General features: G+C 37.9%; 1 protein-coding gene across 1 annotated transcript in view; it reads left to right on the forward strand.

Annotated features, from left to right (window-relative positions):
* The first annotated feature begins 4,231 nt into the window (after positions 1-4,231).
* CCDC152 (coiled-coil domain containing 152) overlaps positions 4,232-15,476 on the forward strand; it is a 52,253-nt gene continuing 41,008 nt past the window's right edge. Inside the window, exons 1-2 of the mRNA XM_017533151.2 lie at positions 4,232-4,318; positions 6,919-7,024. Of these exons, the coding sequence (XP_017388640.1) occupies positions 4,232-4,318; positions 6,919-7,024 (193 nt within the window). The remainder of the gene's footprint in view (positions 4,319-6,918; positions 7,025-15,476) is intronic.

The following is a 15,476-nucleotide window of genomic DNA, read 5'->3' on the forward strand; positions in this document are numbered from 1 at the left end:
AGACCATCCTGGTCAACACGGTGAAACCCCGTCTCTACTAAAACTACAAAAAAAAATTATCTGGGCATGGTGGCGCGTGCCTGTAATCCCAGCTACTCAGGAGGCTGAGGCAGGAGAATTGCCTGAACCCAGGAGGCGGAGGTTGCAGTGAGCCGAGATCGCGCCATTGCACTCCAGCCTGGGTAACAAGAGCGAAACTCCAACCCCCCCCCAAAAAAATGCTAACATCTGTAAACTGGAAGAGAAACTTGTGACCCACTCTAAACTAGAAAAATTAAGCTAAACTTTATTTATTTTTTCCTGATGTGTTGGTTCATTTCTATTTTGTCTATGTTAGGCTCTATGGATAAATATATATATATATATGTGTGTATATATATACACACACACATATATATATATATATTATATTCCAACTTTCTTAGTCTCTACATCCCAAAATCATTAAATAGTCAAAGCCTCTGTATCCAAATGTTGGAACATTTAGAAGATTTGAAAGTACAGATGAGGCAGGGGATCTAGGGAGCTGCCTCTCTGCCTTACACATTCTAATCACCACAAATTTCCAAGGACTCTTGAATTTTGCTAAGGATGGCCTGTATGGACCTTAATACATAAATACATACATACACACACACACACACACACACACACACACACACACATTTATATATACATATATATACACACACACATATTTATATATACATATATATACACACACACACACATATATATATAAAGAAAATAGAGTTTCTTCCCCTAAGGAATCAATAATAAATACAGCAAAAGAGGTAATACATCAATTAAAACAGTGTTAACAAATGCCGCAGAAGGCTAGCGTGTTCCATAGAGTAAGGAAAGGTAGGTCACAGCTGATTGATATGATCAGTGAATGACTCATGGAGAAGGTAGCATTTTAACATTTAGGGTCTTAAAATGAGCTTGTTTTAAAAGTTATTACGACATGAGTCACAGGGAACATTTTATATGTGCTAATTGGATAGAACCAGCTATTCGGCAGGTCATTTTCAATATTTCTATGTGTTGCTACTAATGTTAGGGAAAGCTTATTTGAGCAGCAGAGTGAAGACTACACTCCACATTTTCTACTTTAATATAATTTTCTTGCCATTATGTTATACTACCTTTCAACTAGTAAAGTATGGGTTATCATATTACTGTTTATGTTTTTCCACTTGCCAAATTTTGGATTCCATAGAAAAATCACCTTAGCAAAAATAAACCTCCCATCTCCCACTCAGGAAAAAAGAAAAAAAAAACAGATGAAGCAAAGTTGGCAGTGGATTCACTTTCAAACTATTACTGAACAACATTCAAAAATTCTAATAATTAACATTTCTGAACACTCACTTTAAGTAAGGATCTCCATTAAGCACCTTCTAAATGCATCACTTCATTTAATCATCACAACCACCCGAAGAGACAGACAGACAGACAGACCGACATTTATTTGTTTATTTATTTATTAACTGAGTTCTTGCTGTGTCAGGCAGGGCTGGAGCACAATGGTAAGATCTCGGCTCACTGCAACCTCTGCCTCCTGGATTCCAGCAATTCTCCTGCTTCAGCCTGTCGAGTGGCTGAAATTACAGGTGCCCTTCACCATGCCCTGCTAATTTTTGTATTTTTAGTAGTAGAGACGCAGCAGGGGTGGGGGGACCGGCGGCACAGGGGGCCATGTTGGCCAGGTTGGTCTTTAACTCCTAAACTCAGGTGATCCACCCACCTCGGCTTCTCAAAGTGCTGGAATTACAGGCGTAAGCCACTGCGCCCGGCCAAGGCAGGCTTTATTATTAATCTCTTATACAGATAAAGACTCTTAGAAGTGTATAATTAAGAACTTACCCACTATCACCCACGGAAAAAGAGAAGAGTTGTGGTCTGAATCCACACAAAAGCCCATGCCCTTAATCACTAAGCTAGCAAGATAGAACTCCGTAAATGGGAAACCATATCTATTAACTGGCTCTGGCATTTTAAAAGCCAATTTTATAAGTTACAAGAATAGATATGGATTATTATTTATTCAGTGGCGTTGACTCACAATTCAAAACACCCAGTGAACCCAATGTGATTTATTCTTTGGATAGGGGAAACGATTATTGATCCAGTGTTGATTCATGTTCTAGAAACCATATGAAAATACCTAAGCAGCAGCAGATGCTGAGGGGAGCTGGGATCAAGTTGGTAAGAACTGCTGGTGGTGGGAGCACCAGCATAGGGCACAGGGCGGGTCCAGAGAAAGTCGGGCCCATTGTTAGGGGATCCGGCTTCCGGAGGAGGGGACAGCATTCACGGGCGTACTAGGCCCCCGAGGAGATAGAGAGGCAAGGGAGACTGTGGGGAACTGAGGGCAACAGCAGGTACGCTCCAAACTCTTTATTGCCGTTTCTAAATTCCCGCTTTCTCCATAGAGATGCGTTTCTTTATATTTCCTTACAGTGCTCTGGATCCATATAGGTTTTTGTCTCAGACACTTCTCTCACATCCGCGGGTCCTCGGCCCCCATTCTTTATTTTTGCTAGGCCTCGAGGGACACTAGAAAGCGTTTGAAACTCCCGCTTTCTCCGTAGAGATGCTTTTCTTTATATCTCATTACAGTGCTCTGGGTCCATACAAGTTTTTGTCTCAGGCACTTCTCTCACATCCGCCGGTCCTCAGCCCCCTTCATTTATTTCTGCTAGGTTCCTAAGGACACTAGGATGCCGGGGAGGGAACCAGGGGACCCAGGCTTCGGGACTGAGAGGGGAAGTGAGGAGGGGAGAAGAGGAAGTGACCGAGCATGGGGCAGGCCAACGGCGAAGGACCAACTGTAGGTGTCGGGCAGAGGACGAGCCCCAGGACTCAAGACAGCAGACAGGAGGCCACGAAAGGAAACAGGACTGTCACTCTCCTGTGGGGATGGTTGAAGCCAGCAGGCAAAAGGACAGAGAAGGAAATGGGACTATCATTTGCCTATGGGGACTGTTGAAGCTGAGCCTGCAAAGTCACAAATCAGTCTCTGCTGCTTACGAAGGAATTTGACAAGGACTGAATTACCAGCTTATCACCTAATTTCACCAGGCAAGACCATATTCACTGAAAGGATCTTGACTGGGAAATCAGAAGATCAGACAATGAAGATATATAGAAATGAATTTCCTGGCTCTGCCAGTATGACAAAAGGGATATCATGCAATGATAGCAAGTAGAATATTAGTGATGGTTTTATAAGGAAATAACAGGATCTTATTTGGGGGAAGGAGTTGAGAGAAAATTAAGCTCAAATATAAATGCATTTATTTCAAGAGCCAGATTCTGAGACACAACCCTAGTAAAACCTTGTTTGTTTAAAAGGTTAGGTACCAAAAAAAAAAAAAAAGTTGGAGGTGGAGAGATTTTGCATCAACTACTTCAGAGTACCATATAGCACTGTTAAAGAATAATACAACTATCAAATAGCAATTATTTTTAATTTTACTCCAAAAGGAATTTTGCTGTATTATGAGAGGATATTAAAAATATTTTTCTGCTGTAAGGATCAAGTTTTAACTATTTAAGAGATTTTATATATAGTTGTACTTACATATGTCATACATAAGATAATTGTTGCTAATGCAAAATAATATTTCAAAAGAAGATAATTAGATATCTTGATGAAGTAACATATTGTCAAGCAATGTCTGTTTTAGCTAACTTCTTTTTAAACATTAGTATGCCTCCGAATTGCTTTGAGTAGCTATATGAGGAATTTTACCTAACATTTTACTTTGGACTAGTTAACACTTTCTGAGATGGAGTTTCACTCTTTCTGCCCAGGCTGAAGTGCAATGACACAATCTTAGCTCACCACAACCTCTGACTCCAGATTCAAGCGATTCGCCTGCCTCAACCTCCCAAGTAGCTGGGATTACAGGGCATGTGCCACCATACCTGGCTAATTTTGTATTTTTTTAGTAGAGACAGGGTTTTTCCATGTTGGTCAGACTGCTCTCAAACTCCTGACCTCAGGTGATCTGCTGGCCTCAGCCTCCCAAAGTGCTAAAATTATAGGCATGAGCCTGACCACTGTTAATATTGGTTATAACAAAAATTCTCTGAGTGCAATAGAGCCCAAGTAGATTCCCTATGAGTGGAATACAGAAACGTTAGTGTTTGAGCTATGACCACATCTGTGGTGCTTTAGATTGATTTATTTAACACTATCTACTGTTTATTACTTTCAGGCATGGACCAAAGCAGTGAAGCATGTATGAAAAAGATTAACAGTGTGAATCTTGACAAACTTATAAATGACTTCTCACAGATAGAAAAGGTATGTAAAGATAGAAAACAATTGTAATATATAGGGGAACATGGAACAAATTTTACCAAGGGAAGAAGTTGGGAAAAAAGAAAAATGTACCAAAAAATGATCAAGGTAATAATATATTTTGCTACGCTCTTCTCTTTCATTTTAAAAATCCATGTTTCAAATGCATCTGGCTTTGACTTATTTGTACTAATACATCAAAATGTCCCTAGGACAGGGAATAAATAATTTATGTACTTTTGCTGAAGTTAAGCAGAAACTACATATAGTAGTCCCCCTTATCTGAGGTTTTGCTTTCTATGGTTTCACCTACATGAGGTCAACAGCGGTCCAAAAATATTAAATGGGAAAGTCCCAAAATAAACAATTCGTAAATTTTAAATTCTGCACTATTCTGAGTAGCATAAGGAAATCTTTCATTGTCTCTCTCAGTCCCGCCCAGGACATGATTTATCTTTTTGACCAGTGTATCCATGTTGTATAGGCCAATTGTCTGTTAGTCACTTGGTAGCCATCTCAGTTATCAGAAGAGTGAGTACAGTACAATAAGATAATTTCAGACAGAAAGAGAGAGACCACGTTCATGTAACTTTTATTACAGTATATTATGGTTGATCTATTTATTAGTTATTATCATTCATCTCTCACTGTGCCTAATTTATAAATTTATCATTGTTAAATTTGTAGAGGTAAAATCATTATAGAGTTCAGCACTATCTGAGGTTTTAGGCATCCACTGGAGGTCATCAAACATATCTCTCCAAGGATAAAGGGGGATTGCTGTACTTGAAAACCTAGGTTGTCCATAAACTCATGAATGGTTTCAGGAAACATTGAAGTAGATGCATATTTTAATCTGTTATTATAGCTACTCATTTTTTAGCATTTCCTATTCTATCTGTTCCCTTTTCCTTCTCTTTTGCCTAAAAGCAAAGCCATTTAAAGTCTCTCTCTCTGAATCTGGACCAATTGTAGACCAAACCTACAAGTGTATATTGAGGTTTTCCTCCCTCCTCTGCCTTCAATAGCTGTTGAAAAATGTAGGTGGTTAAATGAAAGAATTGGGGAGTGACTTTGCTAAACAAGAGTGGGAAGGAGAGTACTACTTATCTCTATTTTCTCTGTTCTGATAATTATTTCCTATTTCTTCTTTACCTCAGCACACACACACACAAATGTCATAATGAAATAATTTTTATGGTCGTAGGTATTTTAAGGTAACATTATGAGCATTTTTTAAACAATAAAGTTAAGTGTTCTTAACCAAGTGATTTTTAACATACTAGGAGAGAGAAGAGAAAGGAATAAGAAGCATTTTTGCTGAGAGAGGAATTAGTGCAATGATTTTGGAAATTAATTTGGAAATATCTGTTATATTCTTAAACATTTTAAATAAGAAATAAATGTTCATTTTTGAGGTAATGATGGTATTGTGGCCATATTTTGAAAGAGTCATCTCTTGGAGATACATATGAATGGAAATATTAACAGGTGAAATAACAAAAGGTCAGAGAGTTGCTTTGAGATCAATTCAAAAGTGATTAGACTAGGGTAGTGGGTAGAGATATAGATTACACAAGACTGTTCATGAATTGATTTTGAAGCTGTTTGAAAAGTATATGCAGCCTTATTATACTATTCACAAAGATATTGAAGAGATATGGTTAAGGATGTTTATTCATTACAAAAATTAGAATATGGCCTCTCTTTTTCTGTCTCTCTCTGTCTCAATAAGAGACTGTTTAAATAAATTACAGCATATTCAAAAATGAAACTCAGTGTAGCTGTTAAAAAGAATGAGGTAGATCTATGTGTGCTTACATGACATCATCTTCCAGATAATAGTACTAAGTGAAACAGCCAAGGTGCAGAACAGAATATAATATGATTTTTTTCTGTATCTGTACAGTCGTAAAATAGTCTTGAAACATATATAAGGAATTGTTAACCATGGGACTGAGAGTTGAATAGTTAGTTAGAAAGAAAGTAGTTCAAGTTAGGTCATATTTTTACTTTTAATTTATAACTAATAGTCTGTTTTAATATTTTACCATGTTACTTTTTAATTTGAAAATAAATTGGGAAATGGGCTTATTTTAAATACAGTCATATATTGCTCAGTGACAAGGATATGTTCTGAGAAATGCATTATTAGGTAATTTTGTCATTGTGCGAACATTATAGAGTATATTTACATAAACCTAAATGGTGTAGCCTACTACACACTTAGGCTTTATGGTATAGCCTATTGCTCCTAGGCTACAAACCTATACAGCATGTTACTGTAGTGAATATTGGAAGCAATTATAATGCTAAGTATTTATATACCTAAACATAGAAAAAGTACAGTACATATATGGTATAAAAGTTAAAATTGGTACACCTGTATAGGGCAGCTCCATTATAATCTTGTGGCACCACTATTATATATGCAGTCTGTTCTTGATCAAAATATCATTATGCAGTACGTGACTATATATGTATTTTGTTATTAGACTTTCAGATATTAAGTGGTTTGTATTTTCATTAGTCTTCATTACTTAATAAAAAATTAAATTAGCAGCATTGATTTGTTAACAATATGTAATCTATTTCTTCTACAGAAAATTATAGAAACCAATGGAAAGAACAATATACTGGATATTCAGTTGGAAAAGACTAACTGTTTATTAAAAGTAATGCAAGCAAAGGAAGTCTCAATTAAAGAAGGTTAGTTATTTGCTGACTGAGGAATGCTAATTCTAATAAAAGTGCTTTTCAGTACAACAGTGATTAATAATTACATCATATGTTTGTAAAGTGTTTTAAGTCCACATAGAACTTTCCAGACTATCATCTCATTTTTATCCTTATTATAGCTCTGAAAGACATGTAGGACTGGTATTATTACTTTACCTCACTAGTGAGGAAACACAGAATGACAGAAGTTAAATAATCTTTCTGACGCCACTCAACTAAGAAATGGCCAACTGAAGTCTCAATACAGGCTATAAAAACAGTGGGAAAAAATTAAATTCGAATTTCTGCCTTAAAATTACATCAAAATAAATGTCACATGTGTCAAAAATTGGTGTTAAAAATAAAGCTGTGGGCCGGGCGCGGTGGCTCAAGCCTGTAATCCCAGCACTTTGGGAGGCCGAGGCGGGTGGATCACGAGGTCAAGAGATCGAGACCATCCTGGTCAACATGGTGAAACCCCGTCTCTACTAAAAATACAAAACATTAGCTGGGCATGGTGGCACGTGCCTGTAATCCCAGCTACTCAGGAGGCTGAGGCAGGAGAATTGCCTGAACCCGGGAGGCGGAGGTTGTGGTGAGCCGAGATCGCGCCATTGCACTCCAGCCTGGGTAACAAGAGCGAAACTCCGTCTCAAAAAAATAAAATAAAATAAAATAAATAAAGCTGTATACATATATTGATTGCCTCTGTCAACTGAGAGGGCCTAGAGGCAGTAATGCTCCACTAACATTGAGCATACCTGGTTCCCAGATGTTGGTTCCTTAGACCATTCTCTAATAAAAGGAACCAAGGATTTTTTGAGACATGGATGATTATAAGACTGAGACAGGAAATATATATGATAAGCCTCAAGCATTTGTAAGGCCAGAAAGTAAGAAAGTTCTCAAAAAACAAACAAAAACAATACCCCACATTGATGGGAGTATGTTAAAAGGGAGACAAAAGCCACCTGAAATAGCAGTCGACAGCCAAAGCTGGAACAAGGTGAGATAGCTAGGAGTATAAAATAAACATCTATGAATCCTTACCAGTATAAATAAATGATTTAATGAGTAAACAACTGGGGAAGAAGAGACAAATTTTCTTTGGAGAAGAATTACAAATGACTTTTACAGATATTTTGCCCTCAAGGAAGAAAAGCACGGCTCCACTTATTAAGTGTGGGCTCAGTATAGTCACTTTTTGGAGCAGTTTTAGGTTTACAGAAAAAAATGGAAAGTGCAGAGAGTTTCCATATACTCTCTCACCCCACCACTTCCCTATTATTAATATCTTGCATTAATATGGTACATTTGTTAGAGTTCATGTGCCAATGAATACACTATCATTAACTAAATTTCATAATTTACATTAGTGTTCAGTCTTTGTGTTGTATATTCTATGAGTTTTGACAAATGTATAATGAAACGTATCCACCATTAAAGTATCATACCAAATAATGGTTTCACTGCCCTAGAAAATCCCCAGTGCTCCCTTATTCACCCCTCCCTCCCTTTCTCCCCCTGAGCCCCTATCATCCACTTGTCTTTTTACTGTCTCTATAGTTTTGCCTTTTCTAGAATGTCATACAGTTGGAATCATACAATATGTAGTCTTTTCAGATTGAGTGTTCCCTTAGCAATATACATTTAGGGTTTCTCCATGTCTTTTTATAGCTTACTATCACAATTTAAAAAATTGTATTGTTGCATGATGAATATACCATACTTTGCTTAACCATTCACTTATTAAGGAACATCTTGTTTGTATCTGAATTTTGGCAGTTATAAGTAAAGCTGCTATAAACATCCATGTACAGGTTTTTAGGTGGACATAAGTTTCAAATTAGTTGGGTAAAAATTTCAAGGAGCACAATTGTTGGATCATATAGTAAAGAGTATGCTTAGCTTTCTAAGAAAATGTCAAACTATCTTCCAAAGTGGCTGTATCATTTTGTATTTCCACTAGCAGTGGATGAGAGGACTTCTTGCTCCACATCCTGGCCAGCATTTGGTGTTGTCAATGTCTTGGATTTTGGCCATTCTAATTGGTGTGTTGCAGTATCTTATTGTTTTAATTTGCATCTTATTGTTTTAATTTGCAATTCCCTAATGACAAATGATGTTGAACATCTTGTAGTATGCTTATTTGCCAGCTGCATATATTCTTTGGTAAGATGTTGATTCAGATATTAATTGGGTTGTTTGTATTCTTAAGGTTGACTTTTGAGTTCTTGTTTTTGGATACCAGTCCATTATCTGATATGTTTTGCAAAGAGTTACTCCCAGTCTATGGCTTGTCTTTTCATTCTCTTAAGTATATTTCACTTTTTATTATTATTATTATTTTTTTTTTAGTGTAACAGGGTTTTTTTTCTTTTTTTAATTGTACTTTAGGTCCTGGGGTACATGGGCAGATCATGCAGGATTATTGCATAGGTACATACATGGCAAGGTGGTTTGCTGCCTTCATCCCCCCATCACATATATCTGGCATTTCTTCCCATGTTATCCCTCCCTAACCTCCCCACCCCCCCCACTATCCCTCCCTTAGCCCACCCCAACAGACCCCAGTGTGTGATGATATTCCACTCCCTGTGCTTATGTGTTCTCATTGTTCAACACCCGCCTATGAGCAAGAACATGTGGTATTTGGTTTTCTGTTCTTGTGTCAGTTTGCTGAGAATTATGGTTTCCAGATTCATCCATGTCCCTACGAAGGACACAAACTCATTGTTTGTTATGGCTGCATAGTATTCCATGGTGTATATGTGCCACATTTTCTTTTTCCAGTCTATCATTGATGGGCATTTGGGTTGGTTCCAGGTCTTTGCTATTGTAAACAGTGCCACAATCAACATACATGTGCATGTGTCTATAGAACGATTTATAATCCTTTGGGTATATACCCAGTAACGGGATTGCTGGGTCAAATGGAATTTCTATTTCTAGATCCTTGAGGAATTGCCACACTGTCTTCCACAATGGTTGAACTAATTTACACTCCCACGATCAGTGTAAAAGCATTCCTTTTTCTCCACATCCTCTCCAGCATCTGTTGTCTCCAGATTTGTTAATGATTGCTATTCTAACTGGTGTGCGATGGTATCTCAGTATAGTTTTGATTTGCATTTCTCTGATGACCAGTGATGATGAACATTTTTTCACATGTTTCTTGGCCTCGTAAATGTCTTATTTTGAAAAGTGTCTGTTCGTATCCTTTGCCCACTTTTGAATGGGTTTGTTTGTTTTTTTTCTTGTAGACCTGCTTTAGTTCTTTGTAGATTCTGGATATTAAGCCTTTGTAAGATGGGTAGATTGCAAAAATTTTTTCCCATTCTGTTGGTTGCCGGTTCACTCTAATTATTGTTTCTTTTGCTGTGCAGAAACTGTTAAGTTTAATTAAATCCAATTTGTCTGCTTTGGCTTTTGTCACCATTGCTTTTGGTGTTTTAGTCATGAAGTCCTTGCCTATGCCCATGTCCTGAATGGTTTTGCCTAGGTTTTCTTCTAGGGTTTTTATGATGTTAGATTTTTATGTTTAGATCTTTAATCCATCTGGAGTTAATTTTAGTGTAGGATGTAAGGAAGGCATCCAGTTTAAGCTTTCTGCATATGGCTAGCCAGTTTTCCCAACACTGTTTATTAAACAGGAAATCCTTTCCCCATTGCTTGTTTTTGTCAGATTTGTCAAAGATCAGATGGTTGTAGATGTGTGATGTTTCTTCCAAGGCCTCTATTCTGTTCCATTGGTTTATATCTCTGTTTTGGTACCAGTACCATGCTGTTTTGATTACTGTAGCCTTATAATATAGTTTGAAGTCAGGTAGCATGATGCCTCCAGCCTTGTTCTTTTTGCTTAGGATTATCATGGCTATGAGGGCTCTCTTTTGGTTCCATATGAAGTTTAAAGTGGTTTTTTTCCAGTTCTGTGAAGAAGGTCAATGGTAGCTTGATGGGAATAGCATTGAATCTATAAATTACTTTGGGCAGTATAGCCATTTTCACAATATTAATTCTTCCTAACCATGAGCATGGAATGTTTTTCCATCTGTTTGTGTCCTCTCTTATTTCCTTGATATTTGACTTTTAATGATAGAAAAATTGTGTAGCAAAAAAACAGACATAAACCAACTAAATAAAATAGCAAAATGTTTGCAATGCATATCATAGACAAGTTAATGAAAAAAGACCAATAACAATATAAAAATAGGTAAAAGACATAGTATAGTAGGTCACAGAAAATTAAAATCAAATGATTCGTAAACATATAAAAAGATGTCTGAGCTCTCTCATAATTTAAAAATTCAATATGAAATACCATTTTTACATCAGGTTGAAAATAATCAAAAATGTAATATTTTATTGGCAAGGATATATAGAAACAGTCATTCTCATGTATCTCTAGTTAGGGTGTAAAATCTCTGTGAAAAATAGATTAACAACATCTATCAAAACTGAAAATTTACATTCCCTTTGACCTAACCATTTCACTTCTAGGAATCTTTCCTAAAGATAAACTTTTACATATGTAAAATAGTGAATATCTTTGTTGCAACATTGTTTATAAAAGGAAAAAACAATATAAACTGCCCAAGATCTTAACAAGTGGAGATCTTGTTAAACAAATTATGATCTATTTATTTAATGAAATACTGTGCAGCTGATGAAAAGAATGAAGTAGTTTGGTATGACATAGAATAATCTACAAGATAGGGTGAATAAAAACAGCAAAGTGCAAAATAGTATGCTATTGTTTTTGTAAAATTATATCTACATACACAAAACACCCACTCTCCTAATATCTGTATGTCTCTGGGAAGATACAGTGTCCTGGTAAGAGTGCCTGCTTTGGGAAGAGAGAAACTGGTTACTTTGGGGACAGAGATTAGAGAGATATCTCCTTTTCACTATGTTTCTGTATCATGTGCATTATTTGAAAAAAATAATTCAAAAAATACAATTTTGGAGAGGGCAGGGCAAGGCAGCAGAATTGAAAGCTTCATTGATGATTATGCCCCCACCCACCACCAGCAAGGACACCAAGTTAACAACTATCAACACAGAAAAATCACCTTAATAAGAACTAAAAATCAGGTAACCACTCATAGTACCTGGTTTTAACTTCATATCACTGAAAGAGACACTGAGGAGATAGAAAAAATGGTCTTGAGTCATTGATGTCACCCCTCCCACACCATCTACAGCTGTGGTGTGGTGCACAAAGCATCTCTGGGTGCTGGGGGAGGGAGAAAACAGCAATTTAGAGGTACTGAACTCAGTTCTGTCCTGTTAGAGCAGAAACAAAAACCAGATCAAACTCAGCTGACAGCCAACCAAGGAGGGAGCATTTAAAGCCAGCCCTAACCAGAGGGGAGTTATGGATCCCAGCAATCTGAACTTGAGTGCCTGTAAACCTTGCCTCTGAGGGCTACAGCACTCTGTGTCTCCAGGTAAACTTAAAAGGTAGTCTAGACCATAAGAATGGCAACTCTTAGGCAAGACTTGTGCTGAACTAGGCCCAGAGGCAGTGGACTGGGGTGCTAGGGGCGGGTATGAGACCATACTGAGACACCAGCTGGGGCAGCCAAGGGAATGCTGGCATCACCCCTCCCCTAACCTCAGGCTATACAGCTTGAGACTCCAAAAGAGACCCCTTCTTTCCATGCGAGGAGAAGAGAGGGAAGAGAGGGGAGGATGTTGTCTTGCATTTTGGATACCAGCTCAGCCACAGCAAGATAGGGCACTCGTTAGAGTCATGAGGCCTCTGTTCCAGGCCCTAGCACCCAGACATTTCTAGATATATGCTGAGTTAGAAGGCAGTGGCCTTGAAGGAAAGAACTCACTGCTAGCAGCATTCATCACCTGCTAACTGAAGAGCCTTTAGGCCCTGAATAACCAGCAGTGATACCCAGGTACTGTATCAAGGGCCTTGGGTGAGCCTCTGAGACTTACTGGCTTCGGGTGAGACTCAGCACATGACCAGCTGTGGTGGCTGTAGGACAAAACTCCTTCTGCTTAAGAAAAGCAGAGAAGTAAAGGGGACCTTGTCTTGCATCTTAGGTATGAGCAAGCCACAGGGTGGTAGAACACCAAGTGGGTTTCTGGAATTCCTGATTCCAGGACTTAACTCTCAGATGGCATTTCTGGTCCTGCCCTGAGCCAGCAGGGAGCCCACTGCCCTGAAGGGTGAGTCTCGGGGGTGGGGGGCGCAGCAGTCATGACAAGCTGACTTAAGGGTTCTTGGGCCTTAAGGGAACATTGGTGGTAGTCTGGCAGTATTCCTTGTGAACTGGGGTGACAGTGGCTATGGGGCAAGTCTCCTCTGCCTTTAGAAAATGGAGGGACTGCATCATGTGGTTTTAATGCCAGCTCAGCTGCAATAAAATAGAACACTGAGTAGACTTCCAAGATTTTTTGACTCTAGCCCCTGACTCCTGGAAGGTACTTCTGGACCTACCCAGGATTTACTGGACCTCATTGCCCTGAAGGGAAGAACACAGCCCTGGCTGGCTTTGAAGCCTGTTGATTGTAGAGTCCCAGAGCCTTGAGCAAACATAGACAGTGGCCAGGGAGTGGTTGCAGTAGTCCTTGGGTGAGACCCAGAACTGTGCTTGCTTCAGGTCTGATGCAGTGCAGTCATAGTGGTGGTAACCACAGGCGTGCTTGTGTCACTCCACCATCAGCTTTAGGTGGCTTGGAACAGAGAGAGAAAGAGAAAGAGAAACAGAGAGACTATGTTTGGAAGAAAGTAAGGGAAGAAAACAAGAGTATCTGCCTGGTAACCTAGATAATTCTCGCAAATCTTACCGAAGACTATTAAGGCAGTACTTCTAAGAATGTGTAAGAACCACAGTGTTACTGGGCTTGGGGTGCCTCCTAAAGTGGACACAACTTAGATCACAACATCCAAGTCCTTTCTACTATCCAGAAAGCCTTTCTAAGAGAAGCAGCTACAAATAAGCCCAGACAGTGAAGAGTACAATAAATACCTACTCTTCTATGCCCAGGCATTGAAGAAAATCTACTAACATCAACACCATCCAGGGAAACATGACCTCACCAGATAAACTAATTAAGGCATCAGGGACCAATCCTGGAGAAACAGAGATATGTGACCTTTGAGACAGAGAACTCAAAATAGCTGTGTTGAGGAAACTCGAAGAAATTCAAGATAATACAAGAAGAAATTCAGAACTGTATCAGATAAGTAAATGCAATTGACATACTAAAAAATGCACCAGAATCCTTTAATAGCAGAATTGATCATGCAGAAGAAAGAATTAGTGAGCTTGAAGACAGGCTTTTTGAAGATGACAGAAGAGACAAAATAAAAAAAGAATAAAAATAATGAAGCACACCTACAAGATCTAGAAAATAGTGTCAAAAGGCAGTACTTCTATGAGGAGTCTGTGAGAACCAGTGTTACACAGTGTGTACCTAGTGTTACCACAGAGCCCCAAAAACAGAGATAAAGAGATAGGAGTAGAGGGTTTATTCAAAGGGATAATAACAAATAACTTTCCAAACCTAGAGAAAGATAGCAATATTTAAGTACAACAAGATTATAGACACCAAGCAGATTTAACCCAGAGAAGAATACCTCAAGGCATTTAATAATCAAACTGCCAGAGGTCAAGGTTAAAGACGGGATCCTAGAAGCAGCAAGAGAAAAGAAATAGCATACAATGAAGCTCCAGTAAGTCTGGCAGCAGACCTTTCAATGATGCCTTATAGGCCAGGAGAGAGAGACATGACATATTTAAAGTGCTGAAGGAAAAAAACTTTTACCCTAAAATAGCATGTCTGATGAAAATATCCTTCAAACATGAAGGAGAAATAAAGACTTTAACAGACAACAAAGGCTGAGGGGCTTCATCAACCAGAGCTGTCCTCCAAGAAATGCTGAAGGGAATAGAAAGGTAAGGACATTAATGAGCAATAAATGATTACCTGAAGGTATAAAACTCATTGGTAATGCTATGCACACAGAAAAACACACACCATTATAACACTGTGGTGTGTAAACTACTTTTATCCAAAGTAAAAAGACTAAATGATGAACCAATTAAAAATAATAATTACAACATCTTTTCAAGACACAGTCAGTACAATTAATATAAATATAAACAAGAAAAAGTTTAGGAAGCAGGACAAAGTTAAGCCTTAAAGTTTTTATTAATTTTCTTTTTGCTTGTCTATGCAAATAATGTTAAGTTGTTATCAGATTAAAATAGTGGATTATGAGGTAGCATTTGCAAGCCTCACAGTAACCTGAAACCAAAAAAAAAAAAAAAAAAAAAAAAAAAAAAAAAAAAAAAAAAAAAAAAAAAAAAAAAAAAAAAAAAACCTTAACTAGACAAAGGAAGAAAAAAAAAGGAAGACAATAAAATAACCTGAAAATTATAAAATAGCAAGAGTAAGTCCTTACTAATCAATAAGA

The sequence above is a fragment of the Cebus imitator genome, unplaced genomic scaffold, assembly GCF_001604975.1.
Source record: "Cebus imitator isolate Cc_AM_T3 unplaced genomic scaffold, Cebus_imitator-1.0 Scaffold80, whole genome shotgun sequence".
NCBI lineage: Eukaryota > Metazoa > Chordata > Mammalia > Primates > Cebidae > Cebus > Cebus imitator.